The sequence below is a fragment of the Paralichthys olivaceus genome, chromosome 16 (assembly GCF_024713975.1).
Source record: "Paralichthys olivaceus isolate ysfri-2021 chromosome 16, ASM2471397v2, whole genome shotgun sequence".
NCBI classification, from domain to species: domain Eukaryota; kingdom Metazoa; phylum Chordata; class Actinopteri; order Pleuronectiformes; family Paralichthyidae; genus Paralichthys; species Paralichthys olivaceus.
In genome coordinates, this window is record NC_091108.1 from 12,150,449 (window position 1) to 12,165,538 (window position 15,090).

General features: G+C 40.0%; 1 protein-coding gene across 1 annotated transcript; it reads right to left on the reverse strand.

Annotated features, from left to right (window-relative positions):
- Positions 1-32: 32 nt before the first annotated feature.
- LOC109643120 (cullin-3-like) lies at positions 33-7,743 on the reverse strand. The gene is made up of 16 exons (XM_020108137.2): positions 7,411-7,743; positions 5,646-5,843; positions 5,292-5,405; positions 3,672-3,832; positions 3,431-3,545; positions 3,114-3,342; positions 2,882-3,027; positions 2,613-2,789; positions 2,358-2,528; positions 2,125-2,232; positions 1,842-1,966; positions 1,662-1,758; positions 1,433-1,567; positions 1,124-1,310; positions 721-866; positions 33-610 (listed from the first exon to the last, which is right to left on the reverse strand). The coding sequence occupies exons 1-16, from the start codon at positions 7,468-7,470 to the stop codon at positions 479-481; spliced, it is 2,301 nt and encodes a 766-aa protein (XP_019963696.2). The 5' UTR covers positions 7,471-7,743; the 3' UTR covers positions 33-478.
- Positions 7,744-15,090: the final 7,347 nt, after the last annotated feature.

Consider the following 15,090-nt stretch of genomic DNA (forward strand, 5'->3'; position numbering starts at 1 on the left):
TTGGGAGACAAATGCAGAAGGTGAGCAAAGCCTTTCTGAGGGAGACTACAGAGCATCAATACTCATTCTTTTTATTTTCTAACAATCCAAATTTGCTGTTTTTCATATTTGATTTATTTATACAGTATTGAAACAAAAAATAATGTGGTGCATTCACATTTTCCCAAGGGATTCTTTGCAAGTTTTATCTCTACAAGGGTAAAACAGTGAAAAGCTTGAAGCTGGATCCATCCTTGATAAAACTCACAGGGATTGAGAAGACTGGGCCTGATTTAAAAATCATCTAGGTGAACTGATGGATTTTTCCTGTGGCAACATTTTGTGTTTGTTTACTGTGGTTTTGAACAGAATGAAGAATCAGGTTCCCAGACTTATCTTGAAAAAAAACTTCCAGTCCATGCGTAACAACAGTCCAAAGAAAAACAAATCCCATTCCCCCCCTTCCAGTCTCTTTCTCCTCAAATCCACAGTTTCTCTTTTACGCAACATAGGTGTAGACTTTACGATCCTCTGGCGTCCTCGCCAAGTATTCTCTTTCTATGAGTCCTTCTATACGCTTCTTGATAACCACAGGGCTGGGGAGAAAACGCGCCCGCAGCTGTTGAGTCACCTGAAAACACAAAGTTGCAACATGTAAGAAAAAGGCAGCGTTTAAACAGGAGACGGTGGAAAATCAAAGCAAAAGAGACCCAACTTCATATGATCATTTGCGTTACTTACCTCCGCCACCAGGACATTATGCTGCATCTTCTTCCTGGACTTCATGATTCGGACAATGGCTGCCTCTATCTCATGCTTCCTGTCATCGTCCACTTTCTGTCGTGTCTCTTTCCTTTCAGGGTCTGATTCTCCTTGTTTAGCAGCAACTGAGGAAGTAGAAAACAGAGTTGAGATGATGTTTCAGAAAGATAGAGGACAAACCTTCAATGTGCTGTGACCAAATTTTACAACAAAGTACAGTAGTAATGAACCCTTCTCGTACAGAAGGAAATCCACAGTATCAAGTTTAAGATGTTCAGGAATGAAACCTTCAAACCAGAAACAACTTGTGCCACAGACAGTTGTGGGCAGTAGCTGAGACTGAAGCAGTCTTTAGTATATGTTGTATCAATCTTTTGCCCACCTGTCTGTATTTTGACTCTGTGCAGTTTGGAAGTAAACTGATCATTGACTGTAAACACGTGGCCGTTTTCAATCTCCTTGGACTTTGGCTCCTTGGTGAGAACTCTCTGTGTGGGTTTCCCACAGGCCAGAGACTGCAACGCCCGCACTAACTCCCGCTCTGGAATATCAGTCTCCTGCTGGATCTCCTATAGACAAGGACAGAAGCACGGAAAAGGTTTTAAATAAGGATTGTTTTAAACTCTGTCCTCCTGTGGAACAACAGAGGTGATAATAGCCAGATGAAGGCGCTTAACTGTGCAACCCCCACCTCGAAAGTGCACTTTTCTCTGTTGTTGAAGAGCATGAGGATGGTCATCTGGAAGGTGGAAACCTGCAGTATGTGCTTGCGGGTGTTTGAGCCTGTCACCTGGGCACCTCCTACTCCAACCTCTGAACCATCCTCCTGCAATTGAAGAGGAAAGGAAGGTGAGTTTGGATTATGATAATAATGATACCAAACATTAGCATTATTGCAGTATTTTTACTTTTGCTTCTACCTTTTTAACAGCTCCGTAGAAAGTTGCATTTAGGTCTGCCCCGCCCATGTGGTGCTGCAGTGTAAGCTGCCTGCCACTGTGCTTAGCGAGGTAAAATCTGGAAAAAACAAATACAGGATCAAATAATATCGAGCATGTGTATAGTATTAATCACTTAAAGAGTACTAAAGGGAGTATTACCTTCTAAAGACTTCAAATGCCTGTCTAGGAGCAGGCGGGATGGTGCATTTTGGGGTTGCAGACTGTGTGGGCCAGTAGCCGGTAGTGAGGACTCTAACTATAAGGTCCACACCACTTAAGGATGCCTGAGAGAGAAACAAGGAGGTTACACACCAAACAATTGCTTTTCTGACTCAATTACTTTGTTTCAGATCTTCCTTCAGAAACAGATGATGAAATGTGCAATGTCATGTTAAAGTTTTATTTTAACATGTGCCATGTTTAGAAAGCCTGACTGCCTTACCGACGTGGTTTGTATGTGTTGCCTGAACTCATCCATGGTGGTGTTGGAGATGCTCATGTCTCTGAACATTCCTTCCAGTTTTGAGGTGAACTGACAGCCACATTCTGTCTGCAAGAGACAAAGACAGAGAGAAATCACTTGAGACTGCTGACAGGTATTTTGACAGACATTATAATGAGGAACAATAAAAGTGATATGCACATGAAGTGCATCCAAAAGCACCTTGGATTTACCTTGAGCTTAGAGATCATGTTCTTCTCTGAGTCGTCTGAGACACTCTTGTTGCTGAGCAGCCTGCGACCCAGGTGCTGCTTATAGTACCTTTCAAACACATCTTTCTCCTGCATGAACCTGAACAACACCATGGCCTTGTCAAGGATGGACTCCACCTCCTGTTCTGTTAACTGGTCAAATAATCAGGAGGGGGTAAAGTGAGCAACGTACCAGCACACCAATAAAAATAAAAGAAATAATTCTAAGTCACATACCCCTTTGACTCCTTTCTTGAGCTTATCGTCGATAAAGAGTGATAGATACTCTGGAGAGCGAGAATTGAGATTTAGGAAATACTCAAAGTCGCCAGCTATGGTTTGTTTGAAAAGTCTGTCATTGTTGAAGGACTCGAGGAGGAAACGGTCAAATCGTGTCTTCAGGTCTAGCAGGCCCTGGTGAGGAGAAAATTACAGAGAGCTGATATGATCTTTGTCATTCAAAAAAAACAAATAAATCTTTTGGACTTATTGCTGAATCATCATACCTGTATATAGTCAACAGGGTTCTTGCCCTCTCCCTCTTCTGACACCAGAGCTTTGCCTTGCTCCCTCAAGTAAGAGCTCATACACTCGCACATCGTCTTCAGGCCGTTTGGCACGCGAGTGAACAGCTTGTACATGCATGCCAGGTCTGACAGGGATACAGTGGGAAGAGTAATGAGAAACAAAATCAAAATGCAGGAGAAAGGGAAAACAAACAACAAAACAAAGCTTTACCGTCTGTCTTTCCATTCTTGAGCATATGGACGAGGCCAGAGTTCTCCATCTCTACAATTGTCTTCATGTGTTTAGAAATTAGCTCCCGTTCCACCACCTTGACAATGGGCTCTTCTGTAGACTTGTCCAAGCAGTGCATAACTCGCTCTATTTCTTCATTGATTCTGGCCTCTACCTTCTTTATGTAGACACTGGCACTGTTTTCAGCAAGGAACTTTTGGCTCTCCATCTGAAAAGATAGAATATGTTGATTAATTACAAAGACTTTTAACAAAAACAAAAACATAAGAGGAGTCATAAAAACACCACAGACTCACCTGGAAGAATTCGGCTGACATATCTAAGAAAGGGCCCTCAAAGTCCTCCTCATATACAGACCTGCCGTCCAAGCCGAGAATCATGAGCATCTGGCAGGCGTTTCTAATGGCACCCCTGTAATGAATGAATGTACGACCTCCATATTAGCAATCATTAAAATGACAAATGTACATATTACAATAATGTCTGAGGAATCCTGGAGAGAATGTAAAGTTACAAAAACAATTTTGATCTGCATACCTATCTACAACCTCTCCCTTCCTCTCACGTGCAATCATGTCCAGTAACGTCTGTCGCAGGTGGTCTCGAATGCAGCCGTAGCGAACCACCTGGTCCCTGAATATGATGAGGCCGAGGTTGTACACATTCTCAACATTGTTCTGTTGAACATAGACTCGGTCCTGGGAGACGAGAGAATGGGGTGAAAGGACATCAGACACAGAATACATAGAAAGATGTACCATGGCCTGAATCTGACTCAATTAAATTAATATAAATGAATGTATGTATGTATGTATAGAGAAAATATTCAGTTTGAGTGAAAGGTATTTATCCTTATTGGATATATTATGTATTCACAAGTTATTTGTATTATTTTCAATGTAAAAAACATTATTTTTATGCAGCGCAACCTATCAGAAAAGCTTTTATTATACACTCTAATATCCTGCTGACAGGTTGCCAAGCTTTTATAAGATCATTAGTAATTGTTGGAATTATTCCCAGAAAACATAAGGTTATGACATGGACTCCTTTAAGATGGCATAAATATTGATATGAGCATGGGTTATAAAATATTTACCAAGCCACTAAGTTACAAGAATTGATATTACAAACATTAGTCCAGAATGACAAATATTACCGAGTGCAAATTTACAGCTGGTTATTACTAATACAAACTTCCACATCTTTTAAATTTTGTACAAATGAGCACTGATTTGTATTCCTGCTCATTTTAAAGAAGAGCTTCTTTTAAACGCTTTGGGGGTTTGGCTTTCTGGTTCCTCTCAGTTTTTCCTAAGTACAGTATTAACTGAGTTAAATTAATGTATAAGAAATAAATCAGGTACACAGGGCTATGATTTTATAAAAAAAAACCAAATACACACATTTTCCATGCCCTATTAAATGAATGATTAACACATAAAATCTATGAATGACCATACCTCTGCTAGACAAATAAATCAATGTCTCCTGAGTCTGAAGAAAGGCAACTGTGAGAACAACAAAGTCACACTTGCTGTATCTGTCTAGCTGTGCACTCATGGTCAGCAGCCTGGTAACAACAGCTGCAGGTTGCGAGTCTGCAGTAGTTTAACAACAGAAAGCCAAACTGTCCGGGGTTAAAGCAGGACAGGAAAAAGGAGACCATTTAACAAAACAACCCCAGGGGAGCCTTGTCATCTCTGCACCGACTGTGCCATTGTTTAACCTACACTAGTTTCTATCTCAAAGGCTCACTCACTCGCACATGCACAACCCCATAAACCCTTAGGACTGGTTGTGGGCTAAAGTAAATCGACTAGTCCTGCCAGTTTTCCAACTAAACAAATACCTTCAACAACAGAAGCTCATTGTTGGGCCCACATACGAGACAGCACCTTATAATCAAAGCCCAGAAAACGATGAAGGCGGGTCACAATGACGATTACTCTTCTACAGCACAGAAGCATTTTTTTAAACAGAGATGATATCATACTACACTTACAATGCCACACAACCCATGAGGGAAAGGTATAACTTCAAATCTGTTCTATCTGATGATAAAACAGAACATTCACTGCATAGTGGTGAAGATGACTATTACTTATCTATAACTACTCTACCATTTTCTCAGGACAAAAGATGAGGCATACCTACCATGTACATGAGGATGTCTCTGATCATAACCATGGCTGTTTGATGGTCATTCCAGGCCTGATTCAGTGTTTGCAGAAAGTTATTATTTAAAGAGTTAAGGACATCTTCCCGGACCTGAAAATACATACACATCAGATCAGGTTAATGGAGGACAATGATTGCATTGCTGTTGATAGTTTTAAATGTATGGTTGCCTTCAATGGACAGTTTTATTTGTTTTAATCAATAATGAACAGTAATGGTAATGCCTGTCTTGTTTTTAGTTTTTTCCCTTTTTTGTCATATAACTATTATTTATTGTTCTGTAAATGATTCATAAAAAGAGCAGCATTAGAGAAGAATATATTTATTTACTTTGTTGATGAGGTGTTCAGTGACGACCTCCCTCAGGCCTGTGTAGAGCTTCTCGCCATGCTTGTGGAGCACCATGGTGTAGGCGTTCCTGTACAGCTCCTCAAAGCTTAGCCCACTGTTGTTCTTCCTCTGGATCTCCTGGATGGCATTCTTAAGAAGGTCCCAGATGTTGTTCACATACTTCTCATCCATCGTATTCTAAGAAGGAGCAGACAGATAAAAGTGTGTTTATTATTCATTACTTCCACATCCTTTAAGTCAAGAGGACGGTGATGTCCAGGCTGCCAGGAACAAAAATACTTGTTTCAATACAGACATACGGTGACACCTCGATTATTCTGACTGCTGTCAAGATGATTTTTCAAGCATGTGATAGAAATTGATAACGTATTTCAGTGAAAGAACACAGGTGGTTGGTTAGTAGAAAGCTACTCTCAAATCACTACTTTATTTTTTCAGGCATATAAACTGCAACAAAAAATCTCTTATTGAAATATTTTTTTTAAATCACGTGGTAGAAATGTAGCAATAACAAACCAATATCATAGCAATCAAAAAGTAATATACAGTCACTCAAGGTATTGTTTAAGTTGTGACACAACATATTTTAGCTTTTGGCTTGCTAACTGCAGCTGTTAATTGAGGGAAAGCAAAGTAACAATGTGTGGACTGTCAGCATCAAGCATGAAACAGCAAATTTGGAAGTGTAACATTTGGCAGTATAGTGATAGTTTGGCTATAAATATACTACAGAAAACAATGTGCATTACAAATACTGTTGAGGATATGGGCCTCTGAGGGCTGACATCATATTTAGTACACTGCACAAGTTATATGGGTGCATCCCGTGTAAAGAGTAAGTCTTGACTAGCTTGACTCAGTAGGTTTGAGCAAATAAAAGAGGTGTGATAGGATTAAATCATATTCGTCCTAGAATTACATTTTCTTGTTGCAATGAAACAGACCTTGATTATTGTTTAGGGGGCTGGCATTCCACTTGCATGTAAGCCCAACATCAGAGAGAGGACTGACACTTGATAACTGATACCAAGGCATAAACCTGGACACCCAGCATGGAAAACACATTTGTTAATGAAGGGTGTTGCAAGAGCTAGGAGATTAAGCTTGCCCAATATCCTCACATTCTTAGCCCGGCATTAGAATTTGTAAATCAGCACAACAATCGGTAGATGGAGTTGGCACTATGTTATCTTGGTCCTGGGAAAGGCATGGGCATTAACTTCTCGAGTTACGTTGGGCATGTATACTATGGTCTCGAGTTAGGCTGAAGGTTCGTTAGCTCTGTAAAGCTAACACTTTATGACGGTGTGTCATTTACCACCTATAACAGCTCGGGTCAGCCTCCACCCGTAATATAACACAGATCATCACAGTTATCATCGCTGTGATGATACTTGCAGATCGACTGCAACTTGGCTAACGTCAAGTACGCTAACACCCAGGCCTGCTACTCAGCTAGCTACTATCTGCTCGTCTCTAACTGGAGAAGTTTTTTACAACATATGCTAACATTAGCTCATGTCAGACGACGACTGAACGACCACCTTATTCATATTAAATGAATTGAATAAATAACATAGCTCGTGCGCTTCGGGTTATTTGTTAAACCAGTAGCACATTTCAGTTGACAATGACATGTTTTTATCTCGATTGACCAGCTAACTAGCGCGCATATGCTACTGCTAGCATTAAACCCTGTCAGCCCCGGTGCTCGGGTCTCATATTTAGCCGGTGAATTACTCACAGGAAAGGCTCGTATCCTCATCTTGGTGTCCTTCTTGGTGCCGCCTATGAGGTTGGACATGGTTACTTCGAACGACTTTTCGTTTGTGGAGATTTGAAGACTACATGAAAGGCAGCTGCTGGTGTTCGCTTCCTGTGCCAGGGAAGCGGCAGGGGAACCCGGTGACCTCCCCTCTGAGCAGCGGGTCGTGTCAGTGAGTCCGCTGCTGCTGCTGCTGCTGTTGTTGTTGTTGTCACTCGCTCGCTTCGCCCTCTTCCCGGTGGGTGTTTTGGCTAATGTTAGCCTGGGAGTAATGATGGCGGACGGCTGGACTCCACTGCGCAACGCCGAACTCTCGCGAGAGTTGAGGCTGCTTCGCGGACAGGTGCACACACATTCCACAGGTTGATGGAGATAACGGGTGACTCCTATCACGTCGTCATCACGTTTCCACGAGAACTGTGTAAGTACTAAATAACTTAATAACAGTGTAATGAACAAACAACTGGTTGTAAAAATACTGACAAAGTGAGCAAAAGACTTTATTCAATGGCTAAACTGTACATTTAGCTTATCCCGTCTTTAGCTCTCTTTAACTTAACAACTCAGTCACCACTAATTCAAGCTAGTTAGCCTGCCTCTTGCAGGAAGTATACAGGACCCTCATTCAGTTTGGTGTTTTCTAATGATTCTCACGATATTCACTGTTAAATATGTTCAGTTCATGCTAATTGTCTTCGTTGCTGTCTTCCAGTTCACTTCTCGTTCTTCATCTTCCCCCACTGCAAAGTGCTGTGACTGACCAAAGGCTGGAAGACCGGGTATCTCCTCACCGTCATGACCACGCTCTCTGGATGGCAGGAAGAAAAAAATGAAAATATAAACATCCACAGTAACAAATAGGTGAGTCTTAATTTAAAAAAATATGTATTTCAGAATACTAATACAGGGATAATAACGCATTATACAAGAAGATTAAAGAGATACTGCACTCTTAAAGGGATTGTTAAGCAAAAAATAAAAATTAACTCATTATCTATTCCCCACTATGCCGATGGAGGCAATAGCTCAATCCAAAACAATTTAAGTAACTGGGGAACACATCTTCAAACAAAAACAAAACAAAAAAAAAACTGCTCCTGTGGTGTCATCCAAGTGTCTGTAAGCACCGGTATTCAAATTCGTGTGTGCATGTGAACGAGGATCACGGGGGACATTAAGGCTAAAACATGGTGTGAATGACCTCGTTTTGAGTTGAATTTGGACGTCCAGTTACTTCACGTCACTCAGACTTCCATCAGCACAGTGGTGAGTGGACAATGAGTGAATTTTAATTTTTGGGTGAACTATCCTATGCTTGTTTCAATTTTATATTTATTACCAAATTTATAAAAATGTATAAAATTTAAAAAACAAATACAACCATTTGGGATGACCACCCTACCACCGTTGATTAATTGTGAGTGGGGATCTGGAAAGATGCACTCATTTTCAAATCCATGCTTAAACTGAATCCCTAAACTACCACATTGTCTACCATTCAAAGATGTCCCCCATCCTCCCCTGCCCTTTGGCTGTCTCACACACACACACACACACACACCCGGTTAGGTGCCTCCCATCACCTTGTTAATGGAAATTATTGAATTTCGAGAGAGAGACCTCAGCCAGAAGTTAGAGGTTAAGGTATACTTCAAAGTAATAACTCAAGTAACGCTTCAGAATAAATTATTACAGTGCCATTATTTATTCCCAGACTAAACTCAAGCTGCATGGTACACAATAATGATATTATATAAGTTTACCTCTGCACTCAGTTAAAATGATGGGAACTGTAGCATTCTTTCGAAGATGAGCTCCTGCTCTCCTCCTCAGCCCCATGTTCTCCATTTCCAGCTTTCTGATTTCCATCTGCATCACCCTGATCACCTGGATGAGCCGCTGTTCTCTGTCAGTGGTGCTGCTGACCCTATGCCTTTCCAACCCATCTCCATCTTTCTCACAGACACCCAACTCGCCAGTTGGCCCCATTAGACTTGCAAACATACCGTCTGTCACTGCACACAGGTCCTCTCTTTTTAAAGCTGATTTCAAAGCCCAACATTATAAATGAGCAGTCAATGAAAAAGAAGCAATCCTGTCTGCCTTTAGACTGTGGATAGTCGGGTCACATGATGGGGAGAGTGTAATTTTCTTCTCAGCGATCTGATGCCTACCACTTTCTCTCTTCCGGTTAAATATTCATCTGGTCTTTCAACATAAGGCAACAATAGGTTCTTGGGAGAGGCCTATTGGTGTGGTCTAACAGTGTGTGTCCAGCTGATACAAGGTGAAATGCTTCTTGTTTAACACAACCTCTCAATGTGGTTAAAATACACATAGATAGGCAAGAAGTTACTCACGTTTGTCAAACATGTGTTTTGAATTTAAACTTTATTTCTGCACCAAATTTTTGCATTGTGTGATGATCATATATCCCCATGCTGAAAAAAGACTGTTTATTTACACACAAACAAATGAAACTTAACTGCTATATTAACACAATTAATAATTTTAATTATCGGCCTCTACGTTGATATCCTCCCGGTTATGGTATACACATATAGCATTGTTTACTGAAATGTAAAAACTACAAAAGTACTGTACATTAAACTTTTTGTTTATTTATGCATTATTATAGAATATATTAGAATGTAAAATAAGACCATAAGCATCACTGGTGCAGTGTTAAGAGGAGAGAATGAGTCATTGAGGGTTTGTCTGGAGCTGTTCTGTTGCTGTCTAGAATTTAATAATTTTAGTGAGTAGAAAACACTGACCTCTGCTGGTCAAGTTTGTAGCAACTCTGCCTACCGATAACAGTGATATCTAGCTGTTTAAGATTGTTTTAATATTGTGTCATGGACACTGATAGATATAAATTGACAAAAGAATGCACACAACAAGTACAAGTTAATTAATTAACTGAATAAATGTGCAGAAAATTGATCAGTAATTAGTAGAATGACGAACAATTACAAAAGATCATAATATTTTAAGGAGGTCAGGGTGTAACTTAAGGGCAGATGGATAGACACTATTTGTAGATTCATTATTTTGAATATGAGTGTTTCACTAAGCACCTAGAAGATCTCTACAACTAATGTGTGTTTTAACTAGGATGCCTGTGATGTCTCTGGTCCTTGTAGACAGCCAACAAACCTTCCAACAAACCTTCCAATAAACAGTCTTCACATTGCTCTTTTATTCATGAAGTCTCAGCTGAGCCGTGGTTCATGTAATGAAGATACATAATAGAAAATTACTTAGAGAACTGTGTGCATATCAGATGAGATCAGATTTCGGTGTGTTTTTTACACAGACAGTGCTGCAGTTACAATCTGTGTGTGCTTAGAAATATCTACTCAGATATAATTTTAGTGTGTTGTGGAGGGTGTGTCGACCAGCCACTTTGGAAATTCAGCAATTGTTGTGCATCTAACAGAGCAAATTATATCTCATGGGAAAATTTCAGATTTGTTTATCCTACAGTGATAACATAAAACATCTATTGTATTTGATGATGTGGTGTGTGTCACTATAATCCTTGTTGACTTGGTCTCTAACTTCTTGTGTCAACAGACCTCTGTGACATACAAATGATAAATGAAGCATAATATCAAGTCGCCTGTTTGCTTATGCCGAATTTCGACCCCACATTAAATACTTAAAGTTCCTCCCATTCCACAGTGTGGTGTGTAAGCTGTTTGTCTGCTGATAACAACCCCCTCAGAAACAAGGACATAAACTCCACTTGCTGCTGTAGAGACAACTAACATGTTGCCTGTAAACATGGCAAAAAAGCATCAGAACGGTATTTCACTGTTGTTAGCTTTACTAAAACTACATTTTTTAAACACAGTAACAACATATTTGCCATGTGATATCAAGGATGCACAGCAGGTGGCGTGTGCTGTAGCTTGAGTTTTACAAAATTAGGCCCAATGCACCCAGGCTTCACTCCATGTGCAAGCACATGACATCCTCCAGCAGCAAGGTAAGCCAAAAGGACAACAGTATAAAGTGGTGCATTTGAAAGCAGAGGTAATTGATTTTTTCTGCAAGTGATTACAGAGGCAGAATTTAATACACTGCTTTTGATTTCAGCTCTTTTCATTGCGGCTACTTGCTTTTGCAAACATGACACCAGAGGGCCAGGACAAATGCAGCTCGCTTCAGAATCCCGCACTCATCATTTTAGCCAAGTCGCTGTTGACCCGGCGCCAACACCACAAAACAGGACAAGTAATTTAATTTGCCACTGCTGTCGACCTTGAAGCAGGGAATGTAGGCTACCAGAATCCCAATAGGGAGGCTTGAAGAAAACATCCTGGGAGCCGAGAGAAGGGTCAGACTTTTGTCCTTCAGGATTTTTCTATTCCTGATTTTAAGATAGTAGGGTACTATCTCTGAGATCTAAGTTGATAATCTTTTCATTAATTTCATTTAGGTTTATATAATTTTAGGTTTAGCAGCTATTAGAGCCAGAACATCCTGTGTATAATCACAGCCATATGATTATACAAGAAAATACAACGCAATAACTGTAGTCTGTTATAATCACTTTGAAGACAAAGTATCAAAGAGAAGTACTTGATAAAGTGTCTAACCCTTTTCATGGCATAACATGTCAAAGGTGACATTTAGTCACTGCTTCCCCACAAACTTCCTCAAAGTGAGACAGACTAAAGTCAGGAAGTAACTGTCATGGTAGATAACATAACTAAAGCATTCAGTAAAAGGCCAGCATTGACCTTATCCTAGTTAACATGTGTACATATGTAAGCTTTGAATGTCACCAACAAGGATTAGATCATGACTCACTGGATACATCATTCTGATGTCTGGAAAATGTCCCCCCTCTGTATGAGATGTGCTAAACAAAACAAAAAAGTATCATAGGAGAGAAGTAGAAATGTGGGGCACATCTGTTTTCATTATGTGATACATGCCAAATATGTCTTCTAGTTCTGTAAGTCATCTTTACATATCTCAGAAAATATGTGACAAGAAATGATTTGTTGATGCAGTTGACATTCCTGTTGATAAAATCTGATTATTAGATTATTTTACAATGTGCTATTTTGAAAATCCTTGCAGCAAGTGAAAAAAAAAGACATACTCCATCAGAATTTGTCATTGTGTGCCTGACAGCCACTTTGTCATTTTGTCATGATATGACATTAAGAGGTTAGATACACTCTCAAACCCCCTTCGTCAAACAAGTGTCCTCTTACTTTGTATTACGTTAGCAATGTTTATGTGCAGACACATCCCCCGTCCCATCTCTCATCACCCAGAGGGAACAAATGTACCAGTGTCCTCTCGCAGCCATGTGATGTGATGTGATCTGATCGTAATTGCAGCCGCTTGTTGCCCTATCATGGTGGCATCTTAAATCACCCTGGTGAAAATATCTTGGGTTAGAATTCAATATTGGTCGTAAAATCTAAATATAAGGCCCCAGAGACTGAGCTGTTTCACAGAATGCCGTGGTAGCTGTCTGGAAAATAAACATGCAGTGGGTAATAAGGTTGGAAAGTGAAGTTCCAGACGCCTATTACTGTGGTTCTGAGCATAAAATTTGGGAAATGTTGAATGAATTTGAAGAAGCTATTTGAAAGGACATTTTGAATCCAGCGCTATGCGTCCTTGTCTTCCAACATGCCAGTGTTTCAAATAGAAACCTGTAGGTTTTCCAGCTGCTCCACACTGTCTTTAATGACATAGCTCATAGCCGCAGTCCCATTCAACAGCCTTCATTATGACTCAGTAATCACAGGCTACGTTTGCTTTTCTTTTTCCCTCGACTCGCTCTATCTGTCTCGCTCTTGCTCTCTGTAAACCTATAGACCTCTCCTCCCTCCCCCTCTGTTTGTCTTACTCTAAGTAAGACAAATCCAGTAGTGAGCAAGAGCCGCTACTGGAGAAAGCGTTTGTTTACTTTTCGGCACAGACTGGTGCTCTGTAGGGGAGCAGTCTGTTATTTATGGCTCAGGGCCTTATGTGATTGGCTGAGGAGAGATATAATTATGTCTGGCGCTCAGCTTAGCTAGTTTTAGAGTTACAGTTAGTGCCATTTTGAGTTCACCGGTTGCTAGGATACTAAGTGGAGGGTCTTGTACTGTATAGAAATGTTTTTGATATGGACTGAACCCTTTCTTTGTACTTACCCTCAGCCTAGTGAGGCATGTTACCTAATACTGGGCAATGTCATTATTCATTACTGATACTGTTGTATGAGACTGTCTGGAATTTTGTTGGTGTTTAATGATTGGCTGATAGCTTTACACTGAATGAGGACTGTAAATGTTGTCCTCCATGACTTGATATGCTTCAGGGAGGTATGTCTTTGCCAGCTTTAACAGGAGAGATGATTACAGTAAGCAAAAACTGTGAACCTTTAATCGTGTCTTTGTTTAATTGTTATTTCTTTAACCCTATAAGAAGCAATAAATGCTGGAATTACTAGTAAATTATATGGCTTGTAATGTATACCTGCTATTTACCATTCCTCAAGAATTGTCTGTCTTTTGTGCCAACATATACATGACTGGTATGAGATCAATACTGTAGGTATTTGACCACATTAAATATTAAAATGATTGATATTCAGCAGTGCAGATTGTTACAGGGCTGCACATGCTGGGAATAACCTCTTCTAGTTCCTGATTTGTTATTAATTATTCATTAACTTTTTTACCATTGGGTGATTGGCTATATTCCAACGTACTGGCAAGACAGGTACTACTTGAACAGCATCAGAGGGCTGTAATTTGTGTTTTATTGATGCTACCTCTCGCTTATGGCTTCTAGGCAAGGCATGTTTAATTTTATAGCACCTAATCATATACAGAGGTTAATTAAAGTGTCGCACATACGTAAGATAAGACAAAACCGTTAGATGGTATAGAGATTTCCAAGGAGCTGCAAGGAAATTGCGCTATATATATATGGAGTATGGAAGAGGCAGGATAAACGAGGCTCAACAAACTTCTTGATAATTTATCATTTTACACCCTATATGACCTAATAAAACCCAAAGATTCTTTATAAATTGTAATATTCAATTCCTGTGAGTGTAGGGTAATTTAATTAATACTTGTCCGTGACACAAGAGGCATGAATCTCTTTATTAAAACCGGTTACTTATGGATTTGCCCTAATAGCCTTTATCTCCTCATTATGCAGGGTGGTCGGACAGGGACCCTGAACAGACTAATGGGATTATGTCAGTTTGAATCCGCCTTTGCCGCTTTTACTGAACACACTCGCAGCAAAACGGCAGCCATGTTATTTGTCTGCTCCCTATTGGAGGTGGGAGGCAAAGAGGAGAATTAAGCACTCCAGCATAGATAATCCTGTTGTGTATTCCAAACCATGGTTTATGTGATCACTGTACTCTATAATACACGTATAGTCCTATCACAAGCAGAAAAACATAGGAATGCGAAATGAGTCGACTCATTGAATAATCCTCATCTAATCCATTTATTTCAAACACATGTGCTGCCAGGGTTAATAACTGTTATGTGTAGATCTTTTTAATGAATTCACACAGTTGCAGTGCTGTCTCTTTTTGAGTTTTAATTTTCGTAGTTTTCAAAAAGTGGCACATTCTAACTTTTTACACTTTAACTTGCTATTTAGATCTGTCTGTCT

Bases quoted from the DNA above. Each gene is read 5' to 3' on its own strand.
- LOC109643120 (XM_020108137.2), bottom strand. From the start codon at position 7,470: ATGTCCAACCTCATAGGCGGCACCAAGAAGGACACCAAGATGAGGATA. The intron at 3,343-3,430 runs GTGAGTCTGTGG...CTATCTTTTCAG, and splicing joins TGTCAGCCGAATTCTTCCAG to ATGGAGAGCCAAAAGTTCCT. The intron at 2,529-2,612 runs GTATGTGACTTA...TTATTTGACCAG, and splicing joins TCAAGAAAGGAGTCAAAGGG to TTAACAGAACAGGAGGTGGA.